General features: G+C 41.5%; 2 protein-coding genes across 3 annotated transcripts; one reads left to right on the top strand and one right to left on the bottom strand.

Annotated features, from left to right (window-relative positions):
• Positions 1-1573: 1573 nt before the first annotated feature.
• On the bottom strand, positions 1574-11042 carry snrnp40 (small nuclear ribonucleoprotein 40 (U5)). Its single transcript, XM_047383398.1, has 10 exons — positions 10787-11042; positions 9467-9596; positions 9275-9368; positions 8839-9004; positions 8572-8694; positions 6486-6606; positions 6319-6401; positions 6017-6078; positions 2204-2307; positions 1574-2048 (listed from the first exon to the last, which is right to left on the bottom strand). Exons 1-10 carry the CDS (start codon positions 10895-10897, stop codon positions 1999-2001), a joined length of 1044 nt encoding a protein of 347 aa, XP_047239354.1. The 5' UTR covers positions 10898-11042; the 3' UTR covers positions 1574-1998.
• Positions 11043-11074: 32 nt separating this feature from the next.
• Positions 11075-19430, top strand: zcchc17 (zinc finger, CCHC domain containing 17). 2 transcript variants are annotated; one of them, XM_047383400.1, is made up of 7 exons: positions 11075-11158; positions 12607-12775; positions 17633-17733; positions 17829-17920; positions 17996-18096; positions 18232-18371; positions 18683-19430. In XM_047383400.1, exons 2-7 carry the CDS (start codon positions 12637-12639, stop codon positions 18848-18850), a joined length of 741 nt encoding a protein of 246 aa, XP_047239356.1. In that variant the 5' UTR covers positions 11075-11158; positions 12607-12636; the 3' UTR covers positions 18851-19430. The 2 variants fall into 2 exon arrangements, with proteins under 2 accessions (XP_047239356.1, XP_047239355.1); XM_047383399.1 differs by lacking the exon at positions 11075-11158 and adding an exon at positions 11165-11312.
• The last annotated feature ends 2080 nt before the right edge of the window (positions 19431-21510 follow it).

The raw sequence follows: 21510 nt of genomic DNA on the forward strand, positions 1-21510 counted from the left end.
GAGGTGCCTTGATACAGCACTCTGGGAACAGCCTATTCGTTCAGAAATTTCTTTCTGTGTCTTACCCTCTTGCTTGAGGGTGTCAATAGTGGCCTTCTGGACAGCAGTCAGGTCGGCAGTCTTACCCATGATTGGGGTTTTGAGTGATGAACCAGGCTGGGAGTTTTAAAGGCCTCAGGAATCTTTTGCAGGTGTTTAGAGTTAACTCGTTGATTCAGATGATTAGGTTCATAGCTCGTTTAGAGACCCTTTTAATGATATGCTAATTTTGTGAGATAGGAATTTTGGGTTTTCATGAGCTGTATGCCAAAATCATCCGTATTAAGACAATAAAAGACCTGAAATATTTCAGTTAGTGTGCAATGAATCTAAAATATATGAATGTTAAATTTTCATCATGACATTATGGAAAATAATGAACTTTATCACAATATGCTAATATTTTGAGAAGGACCTGTACTGGCTGGATACTTGACTACTCTGCTTAGCTGAATTTGCAGATCTAATGGAAATTGTTTTGAGTAATTGTACAGACCTTGTTTATAAACATAACCCACATATGGCTGATGATAGTCAGAGGGCAAGGTGGCACCGATTGTATGGCAGCCCCACTTCTGTCAGTCTGCGCCAGCGCAGCTGTGGCTGCAATGTAGCTCACCACTGTTAGTGTGTGAATGTCTGTATGAATAGGTGGATGATTGTAGCGTAAAGCGCCTTGGGGTCCTCGGACTTGCGCTATAATAGTGCAGGCCATTTACCTTTTCCTTAAACAAACACCTTCCCCTCCATGACCATCACAAAAAGGGATGCAAACAAGGGGCTGCCATGGCGGAGCCCAACCCACAAAGGCAACAAGCTCAACTTTGTGCTGAGAATGTTGGACATTGCTCTTTCTTTGGTGATGCATGGACCAGAAAAACCTTAAAAGCACCTTCAGTACTTCATGCTACAACAGTAACCCTAACAAAAGCCATTAGGAGACATTGTAAGCTTTCTCTAGAGCCTACAAACACATGTGGACCGGAGATCCAAATGCCCATGATGCAACCAGCTGTTCCACAAAGGTGAAGATCTGGACCACTGTACCACAGCCAGGATGAAAGCCACAATGCTCCTCCAAAATCCGAGGTTCTGCAATCACCCTAAGGTAACAATGTTTCCAGGAATACTTTGAAGCATGATCCCCTGATAGTTGGAGCACACTTCTCAAACTGGAGATCACCATACGGTTCTGCCACTCAGCAGTTGTTCTCCCATTCTTCCATTTACATTAAATATATCTTTTTATGTTATTTTTTCTACCTGTAAATAGAAATGCCCTAAAAAAAATGAATATTCTCCAAAACAACAGGGCATTGTGAGAACCGTTAATCACATAATCACTAAATTATTGTAGAAAATTTATATGAAAGCTGTAACCAGTGGGAAAAGCTGCAGAATCATTTCCAGGGCCAAGATATGTGGGGAATCAGAAAACCGTTTACTGCATGTATGAAGACAAACTGCAAAAACCCCATGATTCAAAAAGAGAAAAAACATGTTTAAAACATGCAAAAATCACTTCTCCTTTTTCCTTGTTTGAAAAGGTTTTATTATTGTTCTTTAATAAAAAACAATGCAGTGAAGTAAAAATAACTGAGTCTGTTTTAAATGCTGACCAGGACAAATGTAAATCTTCCCCCCATCAAAGAAAAACACCAGAGTGACAACATAATGTGACAAGAGCTGTTTTTACTCGATACCAAAGTTTATTTAAAAAAAGAAATAAATCAAAGTTAAAAAAAAAGAAAAAAAAAAAGGGAAATTTTTGAGGCTTTTGTGACGGACAGTCATCCTGAGGTTTTTCTGAGGCAAGATGAAGCGTATAAAATAAACTCCATTAGTCCTCAGAAAACACTTCCAAGGGTGGCCCCACACACGCACACACACACACACACACACACACACACACACACACACACACACACACACACACACACACACACACACACACACACACTACTGAATTTCTCCCATGTACAGACGTTTATCACTGGCACCAGACAGCACTGCAGAGAGAAAACAGATCAAATTAACAGATTTCATCCATTTAGAAACCATATCAAGACTGCATTTGAGGTCAGCTTATGCTCTAAAGGTAAACACTTCCCCGATGCTTTAAAGAACTCTGCTAACCTTAGACGAGAGCAGCTGAGTGACTCACCTATAGGCTCCTCTGGGTGGAAGACCACCTCATTGACAGACCCGGCGTGACCCGGCAGCTTGTACAGGATTCTTCTGGACGTGGTGTCCCAGATGTACACAAATCTGTAAGCAGAGACAGAGCAGCAGAAAGAAACAATTTACTGAATCCATTTCACTCTTTGGTTTCTGCCCTCCTTTTGTAAAAGGTACATTTTCAGAACAACAGGAAGAATTAGGAAAGGTTTGTGCTTGCATGTTTCGCTCATGCATGCACTCATTTAACTCATTTTATGATCCTGTATGTTTTTCTTAATGTCCCAGTCAGAACTTTTTTATTTATTGCCACGTTACAATCACAAACGTTAATGTACTGTATTTGATTTTTATGATACATCAACATAAATTTGTGAATTGGAGAAAAAATGAAACAATTTTCACAAGTTTTTCAAGCTGGACAAAGACCCTAAACATAAAGTATACTCATGATCAAAGCATATCATTGTGTTTGACTGGCCTAGTCAAAGTCCTGACCTAAGTTCCAATTGGGATTCTGTCCCAAAAGCTGAAAGGTGATGATCCCCCCCCCCCCAATAAATCTGAGTGAAAGCTAAAAAGGACTAACAAATTACAGAATAATCACACTAATATTTGTAATAGTAGAAATAAATATGAACATGTGGCAACTTGCTCACTAGTGGGATGAGTTATCCTCTATTTTAAGAGATACAAACATTTCCCCAAACAACAGCATATTTTGAGATGCATTTTCACAAGAGCTTAGTAAGTCGGCCATGTTGCAGCTGCTCTCAACCCTTTCCACCAGTTAGTTATTTTACAAACTGTCATTTATCTCTTTAGCCTTTGTTTTCAGTCCCACAGCCAAGGCTTTAGACAGGAGTCAGTTAAACACCTGCTGTGAAGTCTCCGTTGGTAAAGAGTCTTCTTTTTAATGCTTCTTTAGTGTCATCAGTTTATTTAGTCAACATATTTAGAGTTAAATAAGTTGTCTGTGAAGAATTTCTCATTTACCCAAAGAAAAACACTTGATACCCAAAACTTAGCAGATTTTCGTTCTCCAGAACCTTCCCAGGTATTATGACAGCTCGACTCAACGTTAGTTTAAACAAAAAAACTTGTCTTAGTTCTGAATATTAATGCCTACACCTTTAAGAAGGTGTAAAATGATGTCACTGATGCACATCTCTGAACTAACGCTTAGTTTTATGCAACTTCTGATCTAGTATCAACTGTCAGGCTTCTTAGGTACACAGCTTAAATCAATTATATAAAGACAAGTTTGGCACCAAAATAACATCAGTCCCACAATGACATATGATGGTGAATATGTCAGATGAAAATCATTACCATATCTAAATATCAATCAGTTCTGACCCCAGACCTTCAGGTGTCTTTAGAAAGGAGAAGATGAAAAGGGATTTTACTCTTCAGTGTCGCTGTGAGTCCAAGTATAGACTTCACAGGGAGAAAATGATAGTTTTGGAATGGCTTAGCTATAGTCCACAGCTAAATCTGAGAGAAAACCTGAGATCAACTGGAGTGGGACAAGAGACCTCCTCATAGTCATGCGAGTGGATAAATATAACCGAGTCAAGATGTAACATGCTGCCTGACCCCTACCAATGAAGAAAGAATGCCGACACTGAATCAAAAGGTGTTTCAATCAACTAGTTTTAGGGTGTGCCCTCTAATTCAGCTAGGTTATTCAGCTGCTTTTTATATTTTGTGTACAACTTGTTTTTTTAGTTCAGTTATACAGGATATAGTTAACAAAAAATGTCTTAAGATCTGATCTTTTAAATCACGGTAACCTGGCATTTTTACATTCTGATCAGTTCAAGAAAAAACAGGGGATTCCAAAGATTGATGCTTTTATTTTACCTTTCATCCTTAAAGCTATTTCTAATGAACTGTGAGGCCAGAGGCAACCACCAGGTGAGGTGGTAAGCTTAACAAGCCTTATACACTGCTCAAAAAAATAAAGGGAACACTTAAACAACACAATATAACTCCAAGTAAATGAAACTTCTGTGAAATCAAACTGTCCACTTATGAAGCAACACTGATTGACAATCAATTTCACATGTTGTTGTACAAATGAAATAGACAACAGGGGGAAATCTTTGGCGATTAGCAAGACACTCAATAAAGGAGTGGTTCTGCAGGTGGGGACCACAGACCACTTCTCAGTACCTATGCTTTCTGACTGATGTTTTGGTCACTTTTGAATGTTGGTGGTCCTTTCACACTCGTGGTAGCATGAGACGGACTCTACAACCCACACAAGTGGCTCAGGTAGTGCAGCTCATCCAGGATGGCACATCAATGCAAGCTGTGGCAAAAAGGTTTGCTGTGTCTGTCAGCGTAGTGGCCAGAGCCTGGAGGCGATACCAGGAGACAGGCCAGTACACCAGGAGACATGAAGGAGGCTGTAGGAGGGCAACAACCCAGCAGCAGGACCGCTACCTCCACCTTTGTGCGAGGAGGAACAGGAGGAGCACTGCCAGAGCCCCGCAAAATGACCTCCAGCAGGCCACAAATGTGCATGTGTCTGCACAAACGATTAGAAACCGACTCCATGAGGATGGTATGAGGGCCCGACGTCCACAAATGGGGGTTGTGTTCACAGCCCAACACCATGCAGGACGCTTGGCATTTGCCAGAGAACACCAGGATTGGAAAATTCGCCACTGGTGCCCTGTGCTCTTCACAGATTAAATCAGGTTCACACTGAGCACATGTGACAGACGTGACAAAGTCTGGAGACACCGTAGAGAGCGATCTGCTGCCTGCAACATCCTTCAGCATGACCGGTTTGGCAGTGGGTCAGTAATGGTGTGGGGTGGCATTTCTTTGTAGGGCTGCATGGCCCTCCATGAGCTCGCCAGAGGTAGCCTGACTGCCATTAGGTACTGAGATGAGGCCCTCAGACCCTTTGTGAGACCATATGTTGGTGCTGTTGGCCCTGGGTTCCTCCTGATGCAGGACAATGCTAGACCTCATGTAGCTGGAGTGTGTCAGCAGTTCCTGCAAGATGAAGACATTGAAGCTATGGACTGGCCCGCCCGTTCCCCAAACCTGAATCTGATTGAACACATCTGGGACATCATGTCTCGCTCCATCCACCAACGTCACGTTGCACCACAGACTGTCCAGGAGTTGGCTGATGCTTTAGTCCAGGTCTGGGAGGAGATCCCTCAGGAGACCATCCACCGTCTCATCAGGGGCATGCCCAGGTGTTGTAGGGAGGTCATACAGGCACGTGGAGGCCACACACAATACTGGGCCTCATTTTGACTTGTTTTAAGGACATTACATCAAAGTTGGATCAACCTGTAGTGTGTTTTTCTACTTTAATTTTGTGTGTGACTCCAAATCCAGGCCTCCATTGGTTAATAAATTTAATTTCCATTGATGATTTTTGTGTGATTTTGTTGTCAGCACATTCAACTTTGTACAGAACAAAGTATTCAATGAGAATATTTCATTCATTCAGATCTAGGATGTGTTATTTGAGTGTTCCCTTTATTTTTTGAGCAGTGTATTAAATGTGCAATATAGTGAAAACAGAATTGAAGAGACTGAATAAATAAGAAGAGTGGGGAATTTTACTAGGAATTTTTATTTTTTAGTAGAAGCAAAGTATGTAGTTAAAGGATTTCAAACACATTTTGTTTACTCTGAAGGGTGCAAACTATGTTCAATGCAATGAAAAAGCCTATCTTAGACTCTAAAGCTTTACTTTTCTCTGCGATGCAGTGGTGTTGCTAGCAAGCAGCAACGTGACAGTGCTGTCTGGGAGCTTTCTTCTCACCTGTCAGCTGAGCCCGCTGCGATCTTACTGCCATCAGTGGACCAGGAGCACCTCAGCAAGTTCTGGACAAATAGCAAAACATTCAACAGGCTGTTTTAGCAATGAGACATATCCAGAGCTGCAATTAGTTCAGGAAAATCTGAATGGAGGCTAGGTTTCCATGATTAAATAATTAACTGACGCCTAGTTAGAGTGAGGAAGGGACTTAAAAATCCCCACACAGCTAGAAAGTTATACACATATTTTCTATTTTTAATCCTTCATCCTGTGGCATGAAGACCCTGCTAATAAGTCAGGATTACCTTTTCAAAGTTGTGAACATTACCCTGGAAAATCTTCACACATCTCTCCTTGGGTGCGAATGGTCGCACATCCCAGATTCGCACTACGCAGACACACAAAGATTTAAAAGACAAAAATTCATCCATGCATCAAACAGCATCATGAGGCACATAAAGTCCAACGCTACCCGTGTTATCCATGGAGTTTGACAGAAGGTACGATCCCTCGGAGCTCAGGCTGAGCCCGGTCACAGAGTCACCGTGGCCGTGCATGTTGTAGATCAGCTTGTTCTGCCGCAGGTCCCACACCTGAACGATGAGAAAATAAGCAGAGAACTTTAAATGGACCATCAGAGCAGATAGCAGACATGAAACTACGTTTGAGGGACCAGAAAGCCATGGTGGACAAAACCAATGGTTGTAAGGCACATAAACACGAGTTACAGAGAACGGTGTGATTGTGAAGCATCTTTATTCTATAAATGTCCTGAGAGTTTCTGGATTTTATCAAATGTTGAACTGTTTTTGTTCTGTTTAGTTCAGTATTGTATCCGTGTACTCAACAGGGCCAACGTTCCTAATAAGTGGAGCTTCACTGCATACTAGAAAAATAACATTTTCTTTTCACTAGAACTGAAATGTGTTTATTTAGACACAGCAGCAAAACCCAAGAATCTAAAAATGTTAAAATGTTAAAATGCCACCAGGTGTTCTGTTTGTATTTACTGAGATCATAGTGTGCATTGACTTGGTCACAAAGTGCTACTTTGTCAGTTAAAGGTAGAAGTATGGTTTTTTTTTCCAGGATGGATGGGAAGCCCAAATAAAAATCTGCAATTAGAGCAGACGAGCAGGAGAGAACAGACAGCACAACATGCCAACAACCACCTCTTAAGTCTTATTTTACCCTCCGATTTATTTCCATTTGGACCAAAAATAGTACAACCCACACGAGGTTACGTTTACGTTTCTTTGAAAAATGACATGTCTGAAGCACACACTGCAGCTGTGCTGCTCAGGGGCACAGAATGCATAGAAAATGAAACAAAAATCAGAGAAAGTGTCACCAGAGCATTTTCTTTGGCTGTTTGTAGCATAGAGTAACATACCTCAGCCCCTTCCTCACCTGCAGGTCAGCTGGCTGAAACACGACTACTACATTTTCTCCACGCTCACAAGACAGACAAAACAAGTCGGAAATATTACCAGTTGTAAAAAACATGAAAAATCATAGTGTGGAAACTAACTGAGGGCCAGCATTTTTATTAGGATAACACCGTTTTAAAACTACAGCTGGTAAATTACAATAAGTCTACTTAGCAGCTGACTAATTAACCGCTGTTAGCTAATATCAAATGGTTCTGTTACTCAAAAAGAGCAGACGTGCAAAAAGCACTTCTAATGTACCTCTAAATTTAGTGGGTGTTTATTTTATGTTTTTGCTTAAGCCTTTTTTTTTTTAAACTTAAATTACTAAATGGTATAAACAGTGTAGCGCCACTTCACCCTTAACAAGAACTAGTTCCTAGTTTAGTTGACCGAGGTCAAATGAGTGAATTCATGCTCATAGTTGTCTTTCCTTCAGCATATTTTTGTTCCTGAAATAAGGGTTTTAAAAATGATATAAAGTAGGTTAAGAAGTCATTTACTAATCAGCATGCCGATTAGGTCATGATGCAACATTAGCATTAATTCTCTTTGCACACATTAACTCATTCTTTATTGAGGTCTAATTACCAACACAGCTGCTTTAATGCATATATTTTAATGCTTCTGCAATCAAAACGAGTCTGAAAGGTTAAAATGGTGTCCATTAAGACTATGTTTATAATTGCATCCAGTTTTAGAGCACTACAAGGTTACTGTTCCTCTTTCATTTTTAATTAATTAATTTCATAATCTTTAATGACAAATTGGTCAGTCACATAAATAGAAGACAACATCTGTGCTGTTATATTGGGTATTCATCAGCAAGATGGTCCTAGCGAAAGTTAGAAGTGCCCAAACGCATTAAGCTGCAGCTTCACTCATCCACTCCTTTAATAATATGTGATATTATTTTAACAGCAGTAGGAATAACTGTTGCTTCCCTGTTTTAAATAAAAGCAAATGGATCAACTGCCTGTGACCTCTACCATCTTAGGCATCATCATCTGAGTCAGGTGTGGGCATCTACTTCAGTAAGGCTCAATACGTCATTGGCATTAACATTGCATGTTTAACTGCAAGAGCAACCATGTTCCCTGGTTATCTTTGCATCTCTCATCTCAGTACCTTGATATCATTGTCGATGCCTCCAGACAGGATCTGATCACTGGTGTCATTAAAGGTCACGGCAAGCACCTGGTAGGTGTTCTGAAAAGTGTGGATGGCCCCTTTCTTGCGAATGTCCCAAAGCTGTAATGTGACAAGAATAAAAAGGCAAAAAATTGCACACTTTACTTATGATCAACTTCACAAGTGCAAAAGAGTGATCAGTATGTGTTTTGTTTCAGTAACATACCCGAGCCAAAATACAAATTAATTCAACAAATAACCTACCTTCACTGTCCCATCGTCACTGCCAGTGCACACCAGCTGGGGCCCCCTACGAGCTGGGTAGCAGGTGTTCACAAAAGAGGTGTGGCCCTTCAGACGCTTGATCCTCTCACCTGTCTCGCTGTCCCACACACCCACAGTCTTGTCTGTACTTGCCGAGAACAACAAGCTGAAATACAGAAAAATATGTCGCTGCTAAACAGAGCACTTATCAAGATGCTATATAAAACTGTGGGTTCAGAACCAAACAAGTAAGGTGTGGTCATCTCTTTAAATGACACCAACAAAGTGCTTACCGAGCAGGGGTGATATGGTTAAAAATTTGTTCTATGTCATGTAGAATTTGTTAAGTGATAAAAAATAATTGCTCTGCAATTCGAGAAAATGGGTAACAGGAATTTTTTCAGAATGGATCATCTTTTATAACAGTTGTCCATACCTGCCATCTGTGTTATAATGCAGCTCCATCACTGCTCCACTGTGACCCTTCAGAGTGGCGTAATTTTCACAGTCTCCAAATACGTTCCACATGACTGCAGCAAAATACCAAAGTGCACAACAAGTTATTTACTGGAACAGGGATCCGGATTGGTCCACTGGTTGAAGTAGTTTAACTTTGGCAACGGCTTACATATCAGCCTGTCAAATCCTGAAGAGGCCAGTGTGGCTCCATTGGGGTGAAACTTGCAGCAGTAGACCTCTCCCTCGTGGCCTGACATCAACATGATGGGAGCCTGCAGGCTGGAGGTCCGTGGAGGGCCCTACAGGGATCACACAGATCTATAGTTTCTGCATCAAACCTATTGCATTAAATATGATCTGGTAAATGCATACACTCAGATCTGACAGTATTGTTGAGTCTGTACTGATACCATGCAATATGGTAGTTTTAAAGCAGAGTAAAACATTTGACAATGATGTTTGAGTGCAGCATTAAAAAGAGGATTACTTCTTGCAAGTGATTCATGATAATTAGTTAAGTAATTAAGCAACGAGCAGATCTACTGGTTCTTTCAGAGTTTCATGTATCCCCAGATCAGCTTCAGTGTACTTTGTTGAATCAACTTTAAAAGTCTGTAAAGCCTGAATTTTGTAAAAACATGTTCTATAACAGATTGTAACTGCTTAGAGTTATAATCAATATCCAGGCATTTGATCACGGTTAAATTACTTTTCTGATGGCTTGTTTATCAATGAAAAGAAAAGGCTTGTTTATCAAAATGGGGATCAAACTGCCAAAGGTGCAACACAAAGCCCACAAGTGACATACACACGCCAATCACTTTAGATAAACCTTTCTAGTACTAGGTTGGATCCCCATTTGGCTTCAAAACTGCCTTAAATCTCCTTGGCATAGAATCAACAAGGTGTCAGAAACATCATTCAGAGATTTTGGACCATATTGAGGTGGTAATATCACGCCTTTGCTGCAGATTTGTTGGCTGCACATCCATGAGGAGAAACTGGACTGCAGTGAGCACACAGTCGTGTTCAAGGAACCAGTTTAGGATGATTTGAGGCTTGTAACATTTAGCATTCTCCTGCTGGAAGTAACCAACAGGGGATGGGTACATTGTGGTCATAGAGGCATGGACATGGTCAGCAATGCCACTCACTTAAATCCCATTCCTTCCTCATTCTGATGCTCGATTTTACCTGCAGCAAGTCTTCTTCACCATGTCAACATGCCTTAATGCATTGTGATGCTGGCATGTAACTGATTCCGTATTTGTGTCGTAAAGAGGTGGATAGGTGTACCTAATAAAGTGACTTCGGTCACAGTATGTATGCAATTAAAGTATCAACAATGTGACATTTAAGGGATACGAAAGTAGAAAAGCTGTTTATATTAAACGTTTAACAAATCATCCTCTATAATATTAGGAGATAAAGTTAGTAATGTTTATCTAAAAGAAGTAAATCTGAGGTCACAGGAGCTAAAGGTCCGTACCGCGGCCACGAGCTGCTGAGACTGAGCCGCCGCCACCAGCTCCATCCGGGGCCGCTTCATGGCGGAGGAAACCACCGCCATGTCGCCGGCTCTCTTAATTGGCTCAATCATCCCGGGTCAGCCGAAAACACGCACAAAATGCTATAAAACAAAGCTACAGTTTCCCCCTCAAAAATGAATGGAGTTTGTTGAGCTAAAAAGAATGTCGACGGAAGCAGCAACAACGAAAAAGACAGAGCCCGAAATACTTCCGCTAGATAGCAGGCGTGTTATTGGTCAAAGTTTGAGCCGGCCGCTATGATTGGCTGTTCTGCCTCTTACGGAGTGATTTACACCGGATGTAAAACTACCACAGTTCAGTCAACGCTAAAGGTAAACTGACATATTTTGCTAGGCTGTCTAAGTTAGCTCAGTTTGTTTTTATTAACACCCAATCTGCTACGGCACGAACTGTCGGTTTAACAAGGATAAAGATGTGAATGTGTTTTCTTATTACGTGGGAAAACGTAAACAGTGTGTTCCACCGGTTAGTGTTTTATTTTTTTCTATTCTGCATGATTAATTCACCCAGAGCCCAGCAACCGTTTACATTTATTCTCATTAGAACCACAAATTTCAATGTATTTTATTGGGGTTTTATGTGATAGACCAGCAGAAAACAGTGCATAATTGTTAAGTGGTTGGTATGTAACACGTGTTTGTTTTTAATAATCGCATCCATCTCTGCAACCCTTTTTTTTTTGATAAGCTTTGCAAATCTGGAGTCTTACATTTCTGCCCATTCTTTGCAAAATAACAGACTCAGTCAGATTGAATAGAGAGCGTCATTGTCAAGTCTAGTCTCACATGGCCAGTTGAATTTAGATCTGGGCTTTAACTGGGTCAGTGTTGTACATGCCTGTGTTTTTATCTAATCCATTTCATTGTAATATGTGTCAGTTCAGTATTCTGCTTGAAGGCGAACCTTTGACCTAGTGTCTAGTCTTACAGACTTCAACAGGATTTTTAAAATCAGGATTCTCCTTTATTTAGCGCCACCCATCTTCTCATCAACTCTGCACAGATTTTCATGTTCCTGCTGAAAACAGGATCTCCCCAGCATGATGCTGCCACCACCATGTTTTGCACAGGGCGATGCACTTAGGTTCAGGAGATTTTTTTTTTAAAGTCTTCCTTCCCATCATGCACAAAGTGTGTGTCGACAAGACAAACTGGTCTTTTTCCAGCCTTGTCTATCATAGTTCAAATTGTTGTAAACCTCCCAAATCATTGCTCTGACTTGAAGACTAGAACCTTTTTGTTGGATCCTTTTTCTCTATCTTATGAAGATCAGCATTATCCATACTAGAGTGCCATGTTCTCTTCTCTTTCCTATTTTGAAGAGTGTGACTAAAAGACATGTACATCTGTTTCTAGTCTTGTTTATACCCAAGGAAAACAGGAAGTCATACACTATAAAAATGCTTCGGTTACTATTATTCCTTAGGGGGTGTTAGTTGTGCCAACAGTTTCACCACTGATTATTTTGTTAAAAAAAAAAAAAAGATAATAAAAAATATTTTGTAAAACAATAAAGATAAAAACAAATGTTTTGCTTAACATGGATTTTGAATTCCCACTGAATGAATGTACTCAAATTAAGGGTTATATTTTTCTACAATTTTGGTTTGAGAATATGCTGTTGCAATAAAAACGTTTACTTCAAAACAAAACAAATAGACATTGCTACTTACTGTGCCTTCTGGTACTTTACATATTTTCTTTCCTCGCATTTCATGATGCTGCAAACCCTAAAACATGTTTAATTTCTTGTCAACCAGGTCCACCATTAGACAACCCTTGTTGGGACGATGTCTGACCGAGGTGGGCAAAGTCGTGAGCCGGCCGGATTGGATGGTCTACCACCGATGCACAGCATTGCCAAAGGAGAGGTGGTCTCTGTGCAAAGCTACGGAGCCTTTGTTCGACTACCAGGTTACAAGAAGGAAGGTTGGTTAAAAAAGGGCTGGCAAAGGGACTTGAAAGTAAGGGACCATAACAGGAGAATAATGTTGGTGTCAAAGAGAAGTTAAGGGTTAGAGTTTGTGAGGAGAATGAAACCTCGTACTCGGCGTCTTCCGCTTTATCCGGGAACAGGTCGCGGGGCAGCAGACTCAGCAGAGACACCCAGACATCCCTCTCCCTAGACACCTCCTCCAGTTCCTCCAAGGGGAGCCCAAGGCGTTCCCAGGCCAGCCGAGAGACATAGTCCCTCCAGCGTGTCCTGGGCCGTCCACTGGGCCTCCTCCCGGTGGGACGTGCCTAGAACACCTCTTGAGGAAGGCGTCCAGGAAGGTTGGTTAAATGCCCGAGCCACCTCAACTGGCTCCTCTCGATGTGGAGGAGCAGCGGCTCTACTCCGAGCTCCTCCCGGATGGCCGAGCTCCTCATCCTGTCTCTAAGGGAGTGCCCGGCCACCCTACGGAGGAAGCTTATTTCAGCCGCTTGTATCCGGGATCTCGTTCTTTCGGTCATGACCCAAAGTTCATGGCCATAGGTGAGGGTAGGAATGTAGACCGACCGGTAAATCGAGAGCTTCGCTTTTCGGCTCAGCTCTCTCTTCACCACAACGGACCGGCACAGCAACCCCATTACTGCGGCAGCCGCACCGATCCGTCTGTCGATCTGCCGCTCCATTCTCCCCTCACTTCTGAACAAGAACTCAAGATACTTGAACTCCTCCACTTGAGGCAGGAACTCCCCTCCAACCTGAAGAGGACAAGCCACCCTTTTCCGGTCGAGAACCATGGCCTCGGACTTGGAGGAGCTGATCTTCATCCCAGCCGCTTCACACTCGGCTGTGAACCGCCCCAGCGCATGCTGTAGGTCTTGGCTAGAGGAAGCCAGGAGGACCATGTCATCTGCAAAAAGAAGAGACGAAATCAGAAATCAGAATGAAACCATGGCTACTAAATCAGAGGGTTCTCAGGTGATGGTCAAACTATTCCTGAAAATCATGTGATTTATGTCTGTGCCACTTTATGAGAAACTTCAAGACAAAAAACTGAATAATTTAACACAGTCCAATTTCATTCTTATTACGCAGGAATTATTTTCAACTTAGGAGAAGAATTGGGTGATTATGCTTAACAAACACATGCTTTTAAAATGTTAATGCTATATATGTTTGCAAAAGGAGTACAATATACGTTTTCTCCAGAAATGGGAGTGTTGTATGAAGCAGGTCATCTTATCTCCATATATAGCCTATGAGTTATGTATTCAGTGAAGGCTGATCATTAGCCACTCTGGATGATTGCTAATATTTTTCATCCCTAGAGGGCAACCTCACCAGAAGTTGGGTATCAAGGATGGGTTAAGACTAAGATGCACAAACATAGAGCATACAATTAACTGAGTTAAGAAAAAAAAACGTGTGTGTCTATATATATATATATATATATATATATACATATATATACACACAGTGCCTTGCGAAAGTATTTGGCCCCCTTGAACCATTTCAGGCTTCAAACATAAAGAAGAATCAACAACAAGTGGGACACAATCGTGAAGTGGAATTAAATTTATTGGATGTGTCAAACTTGTTTAACAAATAAAACACTGAAAAGTGGGGCGTGCAATATTATTCGACCCCTTTACTTTCAGTGCAGCAAACTCACTCCAGAAGTTCAGTGAGGATCTCTGAATGATCCAATGTTGTCCCAAATGACTGATGATGATAAATAGAATCCACCTGTGTGTAATCAAGTCTCCGTATAAATGCACCTGCTCTGTGATAGTCTCAGGGTTCTGTTCAAAGTGCAGAGAGCATCATGAAGACCAAGGAACACACCAGGCAGGTCCGAGATACTGTTGTGGAGAAGTTTAAAACCGGATTTGGATACAAAAAGATTTCCCAAGCTTTAAACATCCCAAGGAGCACTGTGCAAGCAATCATATTGAAATGGAAGGAGTATCAGACCACTGCAAATCTACCAAGACCCGGCCGTCCCTCTAAACTTTCATCTCGAACAAGAAGAAGACTGATCAGAGATGCAGCCAAGAGGCCCATGATCACTCTGGATGAACTGCAGAGATCTACTGCTGAGGGGGGAGAGTCTGTCCATAGGACAACAATCAGTCGTACACTGGACAAATCTGGCCTTTATGGAGGAGTGGCAAGAAGAAAGCCATTTCTCAAAGATATCCATAAAAAGTCTTGTTTAAAGTTTGCCACAAGCCACCTGGGAGACACACCAAACATGTGGAAGAAGATGCTCTGGTCAGATGAAACCAAAATCAAACTGTTTGACCACAATGCAAAACGATATGTTTGGTGTAAAAACAACACAGCTCATCACCCTGAACACACCATCCCCACTGTCAAACATGGTGGTGGCAGCATCATGGTGTGGGCCTGCTTTTCATCAGCAGGGACAGAGAAGATGGTCAAAATTGATGGGAAGATGGATTGGGCCAAATACAGAACCATTCTGGAAGAAAACCTGTTGGAGTCTGCAAGAGACCTGAGACTGGGACGGAGATTTATCTTCCAACAAGACGATGATCCAAAACATAAAGCCAAATCTACAATGAATGGTTCACAAATAAACGTATCCAGGTGTTGGAATGGCCAAGTCAAAGTCCAGACCTGAATCCAATCGAGAATCTGTGCAAAGAGCTGAAGACTGCTGTTCACGAACGCTCTCCATCCAACCTCACTGAGCTCCAGCTGTTTTGCAAGGAAGAATGGGCAAGAATTTCAGTCTCTCGATGTGCAAAACTGATGGAGACAAACCCCAAGCGACTTGCAGCTGTAATTGCAGCAAAGGGTGGCGCTACAAAGTATTAATGTAAGGGGGCCGAATAATATTGCACGTCCCACTTTTCAGTTTTTTATTAGTTAAAAAAGTTTGACACATCCAATAAATTTCATTCCACTTCATGATTGTGTCCCACTTGTTGTTGATTCTTCACAAAAAATTAGAATTTTATATCTTTATGTTTGAAGCCTGAAATGTGGCAAGAGGTTGAAAAGTTCGAGGGGGCCGAATACTTTCGCAAGGCACTGTGTGTGTGTGTGTATATATATATATATATATATATATATATATATATATATATATATATATATATATACACACAGGGGCTAGTCATAAAATTAGAATATCAAGAAAAAATTGATTCATTTCAGTAATTCCATTCAAAAAGTGAAACTTGTATATTATATTCATTCATTACGCACAGACTGATATATAATGTTTATTTCTTTTAATTTTGATGATTATAACTGACAACTAATGAAAACCCCAAATTCATTATCTCAGAAAATTTGAATACTGTGAAAAGGTTCAATATTGAAGACACCTGGTGCTACACTCTAATCAGCTAATTAACTCAAAATCCCTGCAAAGGCCTTTAAATGGTGTCAGTCTAGTTCTGTAGGCGACACAATCATGGGGAAGACTGCTGACATGACAGTTGTCCAAAAGACGACCATTGACACCGTGAACAAGGAGGGGAAGACACAAAAGGTCATTGCTAAAGAGGCTGGCTGTTCACAGAGCTCTGTGTCCAAGCGCAGTAATAGAAAGGCGAAGGGAAGAAAAAGATTTGGTAGAAAAAAGTGTACAAGCAATAGGGATAACCACACCCTGGACAGGATTGTGAAACAAAACCCATTCAAAAATGTGGTGGAGATTCACAGAGAGTGGACTGCAGCTGGAGTCAGTGCTTCAAGAACCACCACGCACAGACGTATGTAAGATATGGATTTCAGCTGTTGCATTCCCTGTGTCAAGCCACTCTTGAATCTAGAGACAGCGTCAGAAGCATCTTGCCTGGGCTAAAGACAAAAAGGACTGGGCTGCTGCTGAGTGGTCCAAAGTTATGTCCTCTGATGAAAGTTAATTTAGCATTTCCTTTGGAAATCAAGGTCCCAGAATCTGGAGGAAGAGAGAGGCTCAGAATCCATGTTGCTTGAGGTCCAGTCTAATGTTTCCACAGTCGGTGATGGTTTGGGATGCCATCTGCTGGTGTTGGTCCACTGTATTTTCTGAGGTTAAAGAGCAACGTAGTCGTCTACCAGGAAGTCTTAGAGCACTTCATGCTTCCTGCTGTTGACCAACTTTATGGAGATGCAGATTAAATTTTCCAACAGGACTTGGCACCTGCACACAGTGCCAACGCTACCAGTACCTGGTTTACGGACCAGGGTATCCCTGTTCTTAATTGGCCAGAAAACCCGCCTTATCTTAACCCCGTAGAAAATGGGGTATTGTGAAGAGGAAGATGCAATATGCCAGACCCAACAATGCAGAAGAGTTGAAGGCCACTATCAGAGCAACCTGGGCTCTCATAACACCTGAGCAGTGCCACAGACTGATCAACCCCATGCCACGCCACATTGCTCCTGTAATCCAGGCAAAAGGAGCCCCAACTAAGTATTGAGTGCTGTACATGCTCATACTTTTCATGTTTATACTTTCAGCTGGCCAACATTTCAAAAAATCCTTTTTTTGTATTGGTCATAAGTAATATTCTAATTTTCTGAGATACTGAATTTGGGGTTTTCATTAGTTGTCAGTTATAATCATCAAAATTAAAAGAAATAAACATTTAAAATATATCAGTCTGTGTGTAATGAATGAAGATAATATACAAGCTTCACTTTTTGAATGGAATTACTGAAATAAATCAAATGTTTCATGATATTCTAATTTTACGACAAGCAACTGTGTGTGTGTGTATATATATATATGCCAATGAAGTGTGCCTTTAGCCTTAGTGGAACTGTATGTTATTTATTTTTGCTTGCCTTGAGTGATATCTTTATAAAAAACCCTTTAACTCCACTACAAACAGGTTTGGTTCACGTGAGTGAGATGTCTGCCTCTAGAGTTGAAAATGCCTCTGAGATTGTGGATGTTGGGGAACGTGTGTGGATCAAAGTCATTGGGCGAGAGGTAACGACATCCAAAAAGAAGCGCACACACACACAGGTGTGGCATGTAAATACAGTGTCACCACAATACGACCACTACTGTCCTCTGTCTGTCAGATTCAAGGTGACAAGGTGAAGCTTTCTTTCTCCATGAAGGCTGTCAATCAGGGTACAGGACAGGACCTGGACCCAAACAATGTTATGGCAGAGTAAGTGCTTGCAGCTTTGTGTGTGTGTGGGTTTCTGCACAGGGGAGTGTTATCATCATCCTTTTGTGTTTGCAGTCAGGATGCGAGGCGACGAAAGCAGTTCAGAGATCACACTGGCAACAGGATCACTCTGGAGGCTGTCCTCAACACAACATGTTCAAAGTGCGGCTGCAAAGGTGCACCAGCATGAGTACTGCTACAACAGAAAGGGTCAAAAAATTAAAGGAAAATCATTTTGAGACTGCAGCTCTCTTGGTTAAAGATGTTGAAAGCACTTAAAGTCAGTTTAAATAACTTAGGACTCCTTTCAGGTCACTTTACCAAGGATTGTTTCTCAGCTCCCGGCTTGCAGTATGCTCTTGTGCCTGAAGAGGACGATGAAGAGGCACAGCAGCAGCAGACAGCCACACTCAGGCCACCACAGGATTCAGACAAAAAGAAGAAAAAGAAGGTGAATATGATAAACCTAACAAACCTGTCCAGCTTTCGCTTCCTGTTTTTTCCCTCGCTTTTTCTCACCTCGGCTGTCCGACAGCTCATGTGATCCTACATGTCTGTAGCTGTAGCCTCATGATAACCTCCTGTTTTATGCTGTGTCGACTGAAAAACGGACCCAGTTTTGTGGGTAATGAAACTGCTGTCAGCTTTCTGTCTGTATCTTCAGGATCATATTTCCTTTTATAGTGCCTTGCAGAACTATCCATACCTCATACCTACCCATATGTCCTCACAGAGCTGTGTATTCCTATATGTGTCCTTCAGGAAAAGAAAATGAAGAAGAAGAAGAAGAGGGAGAGAAAGGAGTCAGAGAGCGATAGCAGCAGCAGCAGTGAATGTAAATCAAAGAGGAGGCGTCATAGCAACAGTCTGGACAGACAGGATAAGAAAAAGAAGAAACACAAAAAACAGAAATCACACAAACACAACTGAGACAGCCGGAAAAGCACACACACTCCTCCAGTTAGTCACACCACCACTATCAGACACATGCAAATGTCAGTAAAACAGAGCGGTAGGCTTGCAGCCACTGATCTCTTCATTAGTCCTTAGACACCACAAGCTAAGTATGGAAAATTCAGTCATAATCAAGCTATTTTATTTTGATGGTAAACAGTTTCCTGTGAAAGCCAAAAGAAAAATGGAAAAGGAGAAGAAAAAATGGTCATGTGACCATCCCCTTTGCCCTGGAGTAATCTCTGACAGCCACAGCGAGACCTGTCCACACATCTTGTGTAATCAAATATGTGTAACTTATATGGCAGCAGGAGCAGCCCCTCTTTTTGAAATACAGATGTTTATAGCTATGAGGTTTCTGATGCTGTGGGAAATAAATTAACAAAAGAAACACACAAGTGATTACAACAGGATCCTCATATTCTGGTGACATTCTGATTTACGTTTGCATTTTTATGTCGTTGTACATGCATGTTTGTGTTGTGTATCACCTCCACAACCTTCTTCCTGAAGGTCTGGCTCCATTAAAGATGTTTTTACCTGTAAAGGCAACAGAGCACCTGACTTCTTTGTTCAAAGACGTTGAGGTCATAATGTTGTTGTTAAAATGTGCCTTAGGGGTCAGAGCGCATACCAACACAAGGTCGTGTTCTGTTGATGTTTTCAAGCAAGGCAGTCTGTCAGATGAAGTTGTTTATACATTGCCTAAGAAAGGTTTTCATACCTGTAGTGAACTTTTTTATATTTTCTCATGTTAAAACAAAAACTTTTAGTAAGATTTATTTGGATTTCATCTGATAGACTAAAACAAATTATTGCACAATTGTGAAGGGGAAGGAAAATGATGCATGGATGTACAGGTCCTTCTCAAAATATTAGCATATTGTGATAAAGTTCATTATTTTCTATAATGTCATGATGAAAATTTAACATTCATATATTTTAGATTCATTGCACACTAACTAAAATATTCCAGGTCTTTTATTGTCTTAATACGGATGATTGTGGCATACAGCTCATGAAAACCCAAAATTCCTATCTCACAAAATTAGCATATTTAATCCGACCAATAAAAGAAAAGTGTTTTTAATACAAAAAACGTCAACCTTCAAATAATTATGTACAGTTATGCACTCAATACTTGGTCAGGAATCCTTTTGCAGAAATGACTGCTTCAATGCGGCGTGGCATGGAGGCAATCAGCCTGTGGCACTGCTGAGGTCTTATGGAGGCCCAGGATGCTTCGATAGCGGCCTTTAGCTCATCCAGAGTGTTGGGTCTTGAGTCTCTCAACGTTCTCTTCACAATATCCCACAGATTCTCTATGGGGTTCAGGTCAGGAGAGTTGGCAGGCCAATTGAGCACAGTGATACCATGGTCAGTAAACCATTTACCAGTGGTTTTGGCACTGTGAGCAGGTGCCAGGTCGTGCTGAAAAATGAAATCTTCATCTCCATAAAGCTTTTCAGCAGATGGAAGCATGAAGTGCTCCAAAATCTCCTGATAGCTAGCTGCATTGACCCGGCCCTTGATAAAACACAGTGGACCAACACCAGCAGCTGACACGGCACCCCAGACCATCACTGACTGTGGGTACTTGACACTGGACTTCTGGCATTTTGGCATTTCCTTCTCCGCAGTCTTCCTCCAGACTCTGGCACCTTGATTTCCGAATGACATGCAGAATTTGCTTTCATCCGAAAAAAGTACTTTGGACCACTGAGCAACAGTCCAGTGCTGCTTCTCTGTAGCCCAGGTCAGGCGCTTCTGCCGCTGTTTCTGGTTCAAAAGTGGCTTGACCTGGGGAATGCGGCACCTGTAGCCCATTTCCTGCACACGCCTGTGCACGGTGGCTCTGGATGTTTCTACTCTAGACTCAGTCCACTGCTTCCGCAGGTCCCCCAAGGTCTGGAATCGGCCCTTCTCCACAATCTTCCTCAGGGTCCGGTCACCTCTTCTCGTTGTGCAGCGTTTTCTGCCACACTTTTTCCTTCCCACAGACTTCCCACTGAGGTGCCTTGATACAGCACTCTGGGAACAGCCTATTCGTTCAGAAATTTCTTTCTGTGTCTTACCCTCTTGCTTGAGGGTGTCAATAGTGGCCTTCTGGACAGCAGTCAGGTCAGCAGTCTTACCCATGATTGGGGTTTTGAGTGATGAACCAGGCTGGGAGTTTTAAAGGCCTCAGGAATCTTTTGCAGGTGTTTAGAGTTAACTCGTTGATTCAGATGATTAGGTTCATAGCTCGTTTAGAGACCCTTTTAATGATATGCTAATTTTGTGAGATAGGAATTTTGGGTTTTCATGAGCTGTATGCCAAAATCATCCATATTAAGACAATAAAAGACCTGAAATATTTCAGTTAGTGTGCAATGAATCTAAAATATATGAATGTTAAATTTTCATCATGACATTATGGAAAATAATGAACTTTATCACAATATGCTAATATTTTGAGAAGGACCTGTATTTGTTTTTTTTTATAAATGCACCCACACTTTTTGCAGTTCTATTTTTATTTAGTCCCCTTTACTCTGATACCCCTCAATAGAATCAGGTGCAGCCAGCTGCCCCAGAAGTCACATGATTATTAAATAGAATCAATACCAATAATCTTGAGATGCCATCGACTATTA

The sequence above is a fragment of the Girardinichthys multiradiatus genome, chromosome 13 (genome assembly GCF_021462225.1).
Source record: "Girardinichthys multiradiatus isolate DD_20200921_A chromosome 13, DD_fGirMul_XY1, whole genome shotgun sequence".
NCBI lineage: Eukaryota > Metazoa > Chordata > Actinopteri > Cyprinodontiformes > Goodeidae > Girardinichthys > Girardinichthys multiradiatus.

Bases quoted from the DNA above. Each gene is read 5' to 3' on its own strand.
- zcchc17 (XM_047383400.1), top strand. From the start codon at position 12,637: ATGTCTGACCGAGGTGGGCAAAGTCGTGAGCCGGCCGGATTGGATGGT. The intron at 12,776-17,632 runs GTTGGTTAAAAA...CACTACAAACAG, and splicing joins ACCAGGTTACAAGAAGGAAG to GTTTGGTTCACGTGAGTGAG. The intron at 17,734-17,828 runs GTAACGACATCC...TCTGTCTGTCAG, and splicing joins TCAAAGTCATTGGGCGAGAG to ATTCAAGGTGACAAGGTGAA.
- snrnp40 (XM_047383398.1), bottom strand. From the start codon at position 10,897: ATGATTGAGCCAATTAAGAGAGCCGGCGACATGGCGGTGGTTTCCTCC. The intron at 9,005-9,274 runs GTATGGACAACT...TCTGTATTTCAG, and splicing joins CATTATAACACAGATGGCAG to CTTGTTGTTCTCGGCAAGTA. The intron at 6,079-6,318 runs GTAATCCTGACT...CTATTTGTCCAG, and splicing joins ATGTTCACAACTTTGAAAAG to AACTTGCTGAGGTGCTCCTG.